At 40.4% G+C, this 11,322-nt stretch overlaps 1 protein-coding gene across 1 annotated transcript in view; it reads left to right on the forward strand.

Moving 5' to 3' along the window:
* Positions 1-10,775, forward strand: part of LOC140950030 (uncharacterized) — a gene marked incomplete at its 3' end in the record, with an annotated part of 79,267 nt that extends 68,492 nt beyond the window's left edge. The window contains 15 exon segments of the mRNA XM_073399188.1: positions 418-574; positions 1,295-1,569; positions 1,776-2,012; positions 2,460-2,657; positions 3,986-4,189; positions 4,800-4,976; positions 5,460-5,582; positions 5,922-6,101; positions 6,331-6,558; positions 7,292-7,495; positions 7,764-7,844; positions 7,950-8,303; positions 9,044-9,206; positions 9,571-9,914; positions 10,446-10,775. Of these exon segments, the coding sequence (XP_073255289.1) occupies positions 418-574; positions 1,295-1,569; positions 1,776-2,012; positions 2,460-2,657; positions 3,986-4,189; positions 4,800-4,976; positions 5,460-5,582; positions 5,922-6,101; positions 6,331-6,558; positions 7,292-7,495; positions 7,764-7,844; positions 7,950-8,303; positions 9,044-9,206; positions 9,571-9,914; positions 10,446-10,775 (3,255 nt within the window).
* Positions 10,776-11,322: the final 547 nt, after the last annotated feature.

Raw genomic sequence — 11,322 nt, forward strand, 5'->3', positions numbered from 1 at the left:
ATTTTGATATTAGGGGTTAAAGATTAAGTGGACTGTTTCACCGTTTGTTTCGAAAAATCATGATGATGATTATGACGATTGTAACGACAGTGGTGATAAAAATGTACATTACCACGTGCGATGATCTCATCACAAATAACCAAAAATACGCTTGATGACATCTAGCGGGGGTAGTCAAGTTGGAGAGCGCCAGACTGGTTTAAGCAGAAGCGAGTACTGAAGAATCTTTCCTTTACCTTGTACTTCAACCACCACAACTGTTTGCGTTTATGGCATTATGCAAACGATCAATTGGCAATTTAAAGTTGCCCTCTAATAGTTGAAGAAGTTAGTATGGAAGTTTTTTGAGGCACTAAGGAAACATACAATGTCAAAGAGATCGCAAAATAACTTTTAATCTCTGTAATTTCATTGAAGGAATCTCCTCAGGAACACCATGTGAGCGGTGTAAGAAGTGAAGGAGGAAAGATATACGGGCTGACTGCAGGGGGTCAAGTAAGAGAGCAGGAACTCATGGCAAGTCTACAGATGTTACTGGAGAAAGTAGAGAAAGGACAGTTTGCTACTGGACCAGGTAATGTATAATCACGTGGTGGAGAGATAGACTGACGAACTTCCTGAACGATACACTGATGGTCAAAGGAAATTAAGAAAGGAATGGGTGACAGGTTGAGAGAAGTCCTGACTGACTGACTGACTGACTGATCATGACTGACTGACTGACTGCATGTATGACACCATGTGAGTGGGTGGTGTAGGAGGTGGGGGTTGGAAAGAGGTACGGTATGACCGCAGGGGGACAAGTCAGAGAACAAGAACTCATGGCGGGTCTACAGATGTTACTGGAGAAAGTAACCATAGGACAGTTTGCTACTGAACCAGATAATGAGTAATGAAGTGATGGAAAGATGACGAGGGCCGAGGGAAGTAAGGAAGACATGGGAGACAGATTGAAAACAGGACTTACTGAGTGAATGTCTTACTGACTGACTGACTGACTGACTGACTGCATGTATGACTTTGACAGGCTAAATTACTGAGTGAGCGACTGACTAACTAACTGCATGCATGCATGAGTGTCTGACTGGCTGCGTGTAACACTGAATGATTGTCTTGACGACTGACTAACTGCATGTATGACTGACTCTATCTACCTAGTTGATAGAACTGATGTTGTTTGTGGCTAATTGGCTGGTTGGCCGGCTGCCGGACGGACTAAGACATGCCTTGCTAGCAAAGCTGTTTACTTTTTCTTCCAAAAGTATTGCGATTCTCACGTTTTTTTTTCTTGCAGCAATGGTTTCAGGTACAAACATTACCCTTCCAAGCTCTGGTATGGTGGTAGTGGGCGGAAGTGGTGGTGCCTCCACTACTACGGTCTATCCGCCAACCGCTGGTCAAACTGTAACGGAAGTACATGCAGGCGAGGCTCCCGGCGTGCATTGGCAGGTTCAAGGAACAAGTGACGTCAGCGAGTTCTTACGCAGAATGAACGCAGAGCGCATGCACCTTGAGCAGCAGGTTGGGCGAGACGAGGAAACCGCTGTACACAAACTTCTTAAGGAACAGGTGAGGCTCAGAAACAGAGAACAGATTTAATAAAAATTTGGTAACTATGACAAGTAGAATGCAAAGTTAAAGAATTCTTAATAAAAGTCATTAAAAACGATTCCTGCCACTTGAACGTATTATACCTAGCCTTAGGTTAAGTATTTGTTGGCTTATATGTTTTTTTTAAAAGAAAGCTGATAATTCTCACGTTTTTTAATTAAAAGGAAGAGAAACGTGCCGCGGAGATGACGAAACTGGCTGAGAAATTAGCGGACAAACTTTCGGGCGATTTGAGTGAAGATGAAATGAAGGCGATAATGGATGATCACGACCGACAAGTTGCGCAGTTGGAAGGCGTCTTAGCGGCGGAGAAAGACAAACAACTGGCAGCACTGAGAGAAAAACTAAGAAGAAGAAGAGAAGAGAAAGAAGCCGCCCTGCTCAGAAAACAGAAAGAAGAGGTAAAGAAATACAACATTGACGATAACGACATGTTTAAATGTCGTTTAAAACCACCAGTGTAACGAAAAACGAGCTTGCTGGGAATCAATTTTTCAAGTAAAAAAAAAACTTGATAAATTTTTTTAAATTTAGATTTTAATTTAGACAACAGAAAAGATAGAGATATAGTCTTCTTGAAGTAGAATTTCCCCAGGCAAACTGTAAATCTTAGACACATTCATCCAGGTTAAGGCAGAAGATGTGTCGCTTTATTGCTTGAAATTAAGATTTTTTATAGAAAACTTCGGTGCGACCCGTTATTATTTCTTGAATTGTATTCCCTAGGGTCAGTTGTTACCCAAGCTACGTACGTGAAATTACAACCCGCTGCAGGTTTTATAGGGAGACTCAATTTTTGTCGTATTTCGTTTTCACCTGTGCATTTCCTCTGTTTTTTTTTCTTCAAGGCTGAGAAGTCCAATATTCGTCTCGATGACGTACCTCCGCTGGCCAGTATAGACACAATACTGAAGACTCAAGAAAGCGTTCAAGATGTCATCGTTAAGGAAGAATCAATTGGACAGGCCAAAGCAGAAGAGCAGCTATCCAATGAGCAAGCAGACACATACCAGCGACAGATGGGAGACAAGTTCTGTGCTATGGTGGTAAGAACAACATTATTGGAAAGTGTGTCCATGCAATATAACAATGATAATAATAATAATGAATGAATGATAAAAAAAGACTCATTTCAATTAAAAACAATTCATGTCGATTAAAATGAAATAAAAATATTAAAAAGATCCTAAAGTACCAATTTACAAGCCCACGCCACCATAAACCCTCTAAAATGATGATGATGATGATGATGATGATGATGATGATGATGATGATGATGATGATGATGATGATGATGATGATGATGATGATGATGATGATGATGATGATGATGATGATGATGATGATGATGATGATGATGATGATGATGATGATGATGATGATGATGATGATGATGATGATGATGATGATGATGATGATGATGATGATGATGATGATGATGATGATGATGATGATGATGATGATGATGATGATGATGATGATGATGATGATGATGATGATGATGATGATGATGATGATGATGATGATGATGATGATGATGATGATGATGATGATGATGATGATGATGATGATGATGATGATGATGATGATGATGATGATGATGATGATGATGATGATGATGATGATGATGATGATGATGATGATGATGATGATGATGATGATGATGATGATGATGATGATGATGATGATGATGATGATGATGATGATGATGATGATGATGATGATGATGATGATGATGATGATGATGATGATGATGATGATGATGATGATGATGATGATGATGATGATGATGATGATGATGATGATGATGATGATGATGATGATGATGATGATGATGATGATGATGATGATGATGATGATGATGATGATGATGATGATGATGATGATGATGATGATGATGATGATGATGATGATGATGATGATGATGATGATGATGATGATGATGATGATGATGATGATGATGATGATGATGATGATGATGATGATGATGATGATGATGATGATGATGATGATTTCACAGGAAAGTAGGGCTCAGTTACTTTCTTTTGCAATTAAGGATTTCATCCACAGACTCAAACGTCACAAGCACCTTGTACAACTTAATAAACAACACCACTTTGTAGCTTTCATTTGCGTGGTCACACTTAAGGTTTTCATCCACAGAAATAGTGGCACGGGAAAGTACTGCTATGTATCTTTCATTTGAACAGACACACTCAAGGTTTTTATCAACATATTAGAAGTAAAGAGGCACCTTAACAGCTTTCAAATAAAAACAGCTAGCACCCAAAATATATTAATCAATTCAGTATTTACTTAAATAACAGAGAATAGATTACCCACGAGATAAAAAGAAATACCTTTCATTTTCTAGGATGACCTTGTTACATCCGGGTCTTTGTACGCTGATCAAGCAGAGCAAATTAAGCGAGAGCAAATGGAATTGGAGGAAAAGATGTCACGTGAGCTCGCCCAGCAACGCGCCCAACAGACAGCGCTGCTCAAGGAAAAACTTGCGCAGAGGAGAAAAGAAAGAATGAAAAAACTTAGAAAACAACAGGAACTGGAAAAGGCCAAGGTTAGTTTTATCTTTTTATTGTTCCTGGCGGCAATAGATTTTATTGGAACGTCTTGTTGAAAGGTCTTATGGTACAATCTTTCAACTTGATTTTCCTTTATGTTAAACGAGCCTTATGTGTACTTGTGGAATCAAATTACACCTGTCAATCAGACACTAAAACATTTGAATGGAACTGGACGCCTGTACGGCGTACTATAGTAGATTTTAAGCAGTTCATTTAATACAGTTACAGTTCATTCAGCTGTCTCATATTGAAGGCTCCAGCATAGAACTCGACTGTCCCAGCTGCGTTGGCACAACGTTCAAAATAGATTTTTCAAATTATTCCAAAGTTCTAACAACAGTAGTTTTCTTGTATATTTATTTACGTTAATTAGCCCTCTCTACCTCGACCGTCTGTCCGCAGAATTCAAAAGGCCTTTTACCTCGAAACGAGGCGTTGAGGACCAATTATCATGAAGAAAGAAGAATAATTAAATCTGCCACCATTTTGGAATTATCATATGTTAACAAACACACTAAACGCTGAAACATATGTTGATGTCTTCCACAGACAATTTGTTACCTTGCAACAAATTCTGACTTTATTTTGTCAACCTCATTGTAGGTCATAAGCGAAGGTGGTGATGTTGAAACACTAATGAAGCAGCAGGAACAGGAAATTGCTGCTCTGGAGGCCAGCTTTGATGCAGAAGAAGCGCGCCATTCTGCAGAGATTGTCAAGAAACTTAATGAAGAATACATGGATAACGTTCAACAATCTCATAGAGCTCTTTTGGATAAGGTATGTGTCAGATTTCCCAGGTAGAGGAACGAAATTGCCTAAAGGGAAATTTGTTTTTTTCCCGCGATGGTTTTCCGCGTCAACGAGTGATCAAGTCATGAATCAATCAGCGGCGGGTCTGATAAGGCATTGGCAGCTGCCAGCCAGGATTCATATATCCCAGCCATGTACAGCACATGTTTTGAGTGCGTTCTGGATTACTATGTGTACTGGGTTTTAGCACTTATGCTGATCAAAACGTCGTGCTTGTTTCACCATATTTGTAGCAGTGTTCTATTGTGTTTAAAGAAACTTATAAAAAGTACCTCTTTCTCGAACAAGTCAAAACAAGCCAACAGATAAATTCAATGCCAACATTGTACGTGAGATAAATTTTCTTGTTGGCTCGACTAACATGGTTTTCATGAGCTTTTGCTAAAAAAGGTTTCAGGCTTGGAATTAAAATCAATTAAGCTCTTACCTCTGTCTTTCTGGCTTTAACAGGTTACCAGAGATAATCTAGACGCAGTTCTGCAGCAACAGATAATGGATCAGTTCAGAAAGGACAACGAAGCTCTGCAAGAAAATCTTGAACAACGCAAACTCAAGTCGCTTGCAGATACGAAGGTAACGACAAATCTTTCGTTATTGAAAAGCACTTTTGCCCAATCACTTGTTTTGTTTTTTCAATCCAAGCTCTGTAGTTGGAACTCACGTCATTAACGTCCAAATGTTGGCATTTTGGGTGGCCACTTACTGTTGGAGGTTCGACTGTATTTAAGCAACGTAGTCAGAGCGAAAAAGGCATATACAGACAATATTAAATAAAAAGAGCTTTAATTAAAGCGAGTCAATTTACGCGGAGTAACAGGCGACAGTAAAATAGATATCAACTGATAAACTCGCATTGCAGAAAGAGGTCTCTGAAAAGTTAAAAATTGTAAGATTTCGTTGTCTACCCTACAGGCTAAGCTCGCCGCACGACGAGCTCGACGTCAAGATGAGGCACGCCGTCAAGCAGAGGAAGCAGCTGGTCAGCGTATACTCGAAGAACAGAGCCAGGCCATCGCGGCCAACAAGCCAATGGATGCAGATCACGTGGTTGTCCCCGAAGTCATAATTCCACGTGAGACAGCAGAGGAGGAGGTTAGATGTAGTAATTTCTGATTACTATGTTTATTTTCATGTCAATTGCTACATTCTATGAATGGCCAGCATTTATTGAAACCTTTTAGAAAGTTTTAATTTACTCGTGATAATTTATGCTAATGTATGTAAATATGATTTATTTTTCACGCTATGGTAATTTATGTTAATTTTTGTTAAAGCAACTCTTTGTCCATAGCGCTGTAACTTATTTTTTTGTTAATGGCAGGCTTTGCGGAATGAGCAGGAGCGTACATTGGCCGACATGAGGGAGAGACACGAACAGGATACGCAGAAAACGAACGAAAAACTTGAAAGAGAGCTGACGGCAGAGGAAGATCAGGCAGTAGAGATGCTTGAAGCTGAGAAAGGAAGACGACTTAGAGAGCTGAAGGACAGGCATGCTGCTGAAATGGCTGCGAGGTCTAAGGACATGTCCCCAGAGGACGTACAACAGGTGATTGCGTCCAACAGAACGACTGTTGTAAATTAAGTCTTGCCTGACCAGTACGAGAGGAATGATTGAAAACAGTCAATACGCCACTTCCACATTTCCGATAATGCACCTTATTTTCCCCCAAAAATTTTGCATAACCTTTATTTTTCATTTCTCCTGCGCATCACAGCCGTCCCAAGAGAAATTGAAATTGATATTTGGCCTCTGAGTTAATGTTGGCCTTAGAGTTAATAGAGCCCATTCAGGCTCGAGGAATAATTTTTAATTATTGTATATTACGACAGAATAGCCCCGTGTAGAGGAGTCGTAATAAAGTGTATGTTATGTTATGTTATGTTACAATGCTACTATGCAAAATTTTGGGGGGGCAAATCAGGTGCACTATGGGAAATGTGGAAGTGGCCTATAATTATCTGTCACGCAAGTCACACTAGAACATTTGGTCATCCCTAAGAAAGAGCTATGAGAAACCAAGTATTGTATTACTGCCCATGAATGCAAAAAGCCCACTTCCTTTTTTGCTTTAGTTCCCTAATTCTAGCCTTTTAGTCTATTCTTGTAACAATGGCACCAACTCGAAACCTAAGGTGACAAATAAAGTGATTTGTAAGAAATTGTCTACCTAGACTCGTGTCATTGTGTGTTCGCCGAAAAGGTTTTGTATCCTGCGCGCGTTTAAGAAACCGTGTTGATTTCGAATTAACAAGCGTTTCTCTTGATCCTATATCTAAAGCTTTTGGCAACCCACCAACAAGAGCTAGACGAAATCATGGAAAAGATGGACGCAGAAAAACAACGCCAGAAAGCGAATCTGCATCAAAAGTTGTTGGAGAGGAAGAAGCAAAGGCAAGATGCACAGAAACGAAAACAAGAACGAGAAATGGCTAAAGAGCTTCTGGAACAGAAGAAGGAACTTGCTGAAGTCCGGTCTGAGCACGTGAGTAGCATTCTCGTTTCACGTGTTTTCTTTTGAAAGAGCGCGTGATGATCATGAGACAAACAATTACGAAGTAAAACTCTAACTCATTCCAAGGGCTCAGTTACGTCTTCATGGACGGGGAAAGTTTGGTTAATACGCGGCTGCGTCGCTCGCTGTTCAGAATAAACCAAGTGTAATTCTGTACAAAAATGAAAGCCCAGATGCGGACAATTCCCAAAAAATTATTATCAAATAGAGTTATATATAACGTATTCTTTCTTAACAGATCAAGCAAGCAGAGAAGCAGGCTATGATTGAAGGAATAAGAGAGAATGGCTCAGAATCGGCGGAGTTTGTTATTAGAAAGGTAAGAAAAATTCAGTTTCGACGACGTTATCAACGGGAAAATTTGCTCCATTGGCATAAAAATGGTTCGCCATTATCGTCAATTTGTTGTTTTGCCCTTTTCCAGGTTCTTGAGAAACGACACAGTCAAGAGCTTAAGGACCTAGAACGTATGTTCCAAGAAGAAAGAAAGGTGGCCGTAGATGAAGCTTTAGCAAAGATGGAAGAAAGGCACTCTCAGGAAAGCGATGAACTGCGTGCACAGAACGAGAAAGAACTGAGAGATCTGGAGAAACAAAGCCTCAGTCCAGACGATCTGCAACAAAGACGAGCGCAGTTATTGAATCAACAGCAGCTGCGTCAGAGCGCGCTTGACAAGAAACACGCTGAGGAGAGAAAGCAGATTCAACACGGGGTGTTATCCGACTGGGAAATACGTTTTGCTCGTGCTAAGCTGGAACTCAAAGAAAAGCATTATCAGGTTGGTATAATTTTGGATGGGTATAGGTGGGTACTGCACTTGAGTTAGCATTTGTGAATAGGAGTAAAAATCTTGTTGCGGGTGACAAGATTAGACCACAATTGTAATCACCAGTTTACTATTACTCGTGCTTGGTCCCCTTATGTAGCCAGCATTCGTTTGGACTTCCACAAAGAATGAATAAAATGTAAAAAGGCAATCTGATCACGCTCGGTTTTGCCCTCTTTCACTGGTAATCTGATCACTTGCGTTTTGATCTTCTATCGCGTGAACTGATGCAAAGCACCGTGGTTGGGGGAAGAGCGTTTTGACCCTCGATTAGAAGCCTGAAACTCGCCCGCACTCCCTAGCCTGTCTTATTTACTAGTTATATTGAAATGATGAATGTATGAATTTCACATACACGTATTTAAAACACGAAATGAAGAAATATATGAAGAGACGGTCATCGCATTGAAAGACACAACTTATGCAGTTGCGAAAAGAAACCCTTAATTTGTTCAGGCTTTCTTTTCGCAGTTGCATAAGTTGCGTCTTTCACTGCGATGACTCTCTCTTCTTGCACTGATGATATTACTGACCCTCTGATGTGTTAAGGCTTTTCCTTGTCGTGGTAGAGTTCTTCCTTTTACAATTTTCGTTCCCCCTCCACCCTCTTGACTTGTTTTCAACAGAAATCAATACTCGCTCCCCTCTAAAAGAGGCCTTCTGTCATGTCACTGATGTATATTATTATTTAGGAATATGCCGATGCCCTGAACGAACTGACGCCAGAGCAGGCAGAGGAACACAGGCGATCAGTTGAAAAGGCGCTGGCGGCCGCGAGGGGGCTGGAAGTCGTAAAGCAGAAGTTGGACGAACAGCGTTTGGAAAATGAAGAAAAGCTCAAACAAGAAAATGAAGGTTTGTATCTTAGGTGAAGCAGGGGGGGGGGGGGGGTGATTTCGTATTGATTTCCCTGTGAAATTGCCTCGAAGTGTTTACTGATTGTGTCAACCACAGAGTGCTAACTCTTCTCTAAGACGAAAACGTCCCTCAAACGAGTGCCTACCATTCTGAGGCAAAAGCTTGGTACCGATTACAATGCTGTCTGAACTTAGGGAAAGTTCAGATTGTTTTTGCCCTTCACAGGAAGGTTTGTGTTGACCTATGTGAAGTTCATGATCATCTACAATCTTGCTCACCTACTTTGAATAATGAAACATAACTTCACTTACTGCAATTGTATTCACCACAAATTCTAAATAAAATGTTTTCTTACTTGAAGCTTTCGAGGCTGAACAACAGCGAAAATTACAAGAAGACCTTGCAATGTTCGATAAACAACTCGAAGAAGAGGCCGAGCAGGAACAAAAGAAGAACGAAAAGGCGATCCTTGCTTTGAACGCACGCAAAGAAACACTGCTTAAGGAAAAGAAAGCTAAAGTCAAACAAGAAATGGAAAAGCTAAGCAAACAAGGAGCTTCCCAAGAAGATCAGGAGGCCATTTTGAAAGAACACAGCAAGGACTTGGCAAAACTGATGAACAAAATGGACGCAGATAGAATGCGAATGCAAAGTTCCTTGGAAGAAAGATTAAAGAAAAGACGCGAGGCAAAGCGGAAAGCTAAGGTAAGATGTATTGTGTAGAACAGATAAAAGATTAAGGCGCACACGAGCCAGAGGCCCAAACGGCCGGAGGTTATCCCGGTTTACCTCAGCATGAAACATATCTAGGAGTTTGCCTCTCCCCCCTGAACGAAATGTTAGTCATTCGCAGGGTTACCCCAAGCAGTATGTCGCTACTGGGCAATTAATATCCTGTGGTAAGTCAATGGATGAAATTCATTAGATTAACCATTCGAAATAAAGCTACTGAGCAGTACTTTCCTGTGGTACTGTTTGTTATGCTATACACGGTGGTTCTAAGTTCGTAGATAAAATCCATAAGAGAAACCATTCAAATGAGCAGTGCTATACTGGATTTTATTGACTAAGTAAAATGGTAACTTGACCGTAAATAAATCCCATCTTCTGAAAAGTAAAAGATGTTTAATAACAGAAATGGTATTATTAAGGTCAGGAGGACTGTAGTTTGTACTATTCTGACTCTAGAACAGATTTTTGGTCTGACAAATGCTTCTTTCATACTGTTCTTCCTAGGTTGAGGAGCTGACGAATAAAAACGAAGAAGAAAAGAAAGAATTTGAAGAAAAAGTACAATCCGAGCGCGACCGAGTTCAGGCTGAAGAGGTACTAGCCCTAAAAGAAAGTATCCACGTCGACAATCTCGTTTCTGCCACGATCGAGTCCGAAGTTGCGCCACCTCCTCCACCACAACCTCTAATGATGCCGGAGAGCTATCGATTAGCAGCACCACTAAGCGAGGGTGAACTAGCGTCCTTGTTGCTGTCATCACCGTTGTACCAGAAGATTGAAGGCATCAAATCTATGTTGAGCGGTGGCGCTGGAAAAGGAGGAACGAACTTCAGCCCTCCCGGTAAGGCTTGGAGTTATTCGCTTTTTTTTTGTCTTTTCTAAGAAATACTTCAAATCTACGCGTTATTGGGAGCGCTTACCATTTGTATGAAAAACCCGGTAATTCAGGGGAGAATTCAAATGGAATAGTTCATCCCGGTGGAAATTTTTCTGGAAAAAAGCAATACCTTTCGAGGTATTACCTTTTCCGAGTTTTTACCGAAACGACCGAAATTTTTTGTAACATTTGTCTGGTTAACCAGTGCCAGGCTTCCTCTTGGGGAGGAAGGTCATTTGTTTTAACCCAGGCCCACTCGTTATCTGTTGTTTTGCAAATAGTACAACTCTAACCCATTTCTCTTTTCGGAAACGTTTTCAAGTCTAGTACCATTTGTCACACATTTTATACCGACATTTCCTTACAAATGGTAAGCGCTCTGGGTTTTATTATTGTATACTTATTGACGAATTAGTCAGCGTTATGTTGCGTTTGGCCGCTATTTTTCTTTAACAACTGATAAAAATTGTCTTTTTCGTTTTCCAAAGCCGGTTTACGCGCTGC

Source organism: Porites lutea, chromosome 10 (genome assembly GCF_958299795.1).
Source record: "Porites lutea chromosome 10, jaPorLute2.1, whole genome shotgun sequence".
NCBI classification, from domain to species: Eukaryota; Metazoa; Cnidaria; class Anthozoa; order Scleractinia; family Poritidae; genus Porites; species Porites lutea.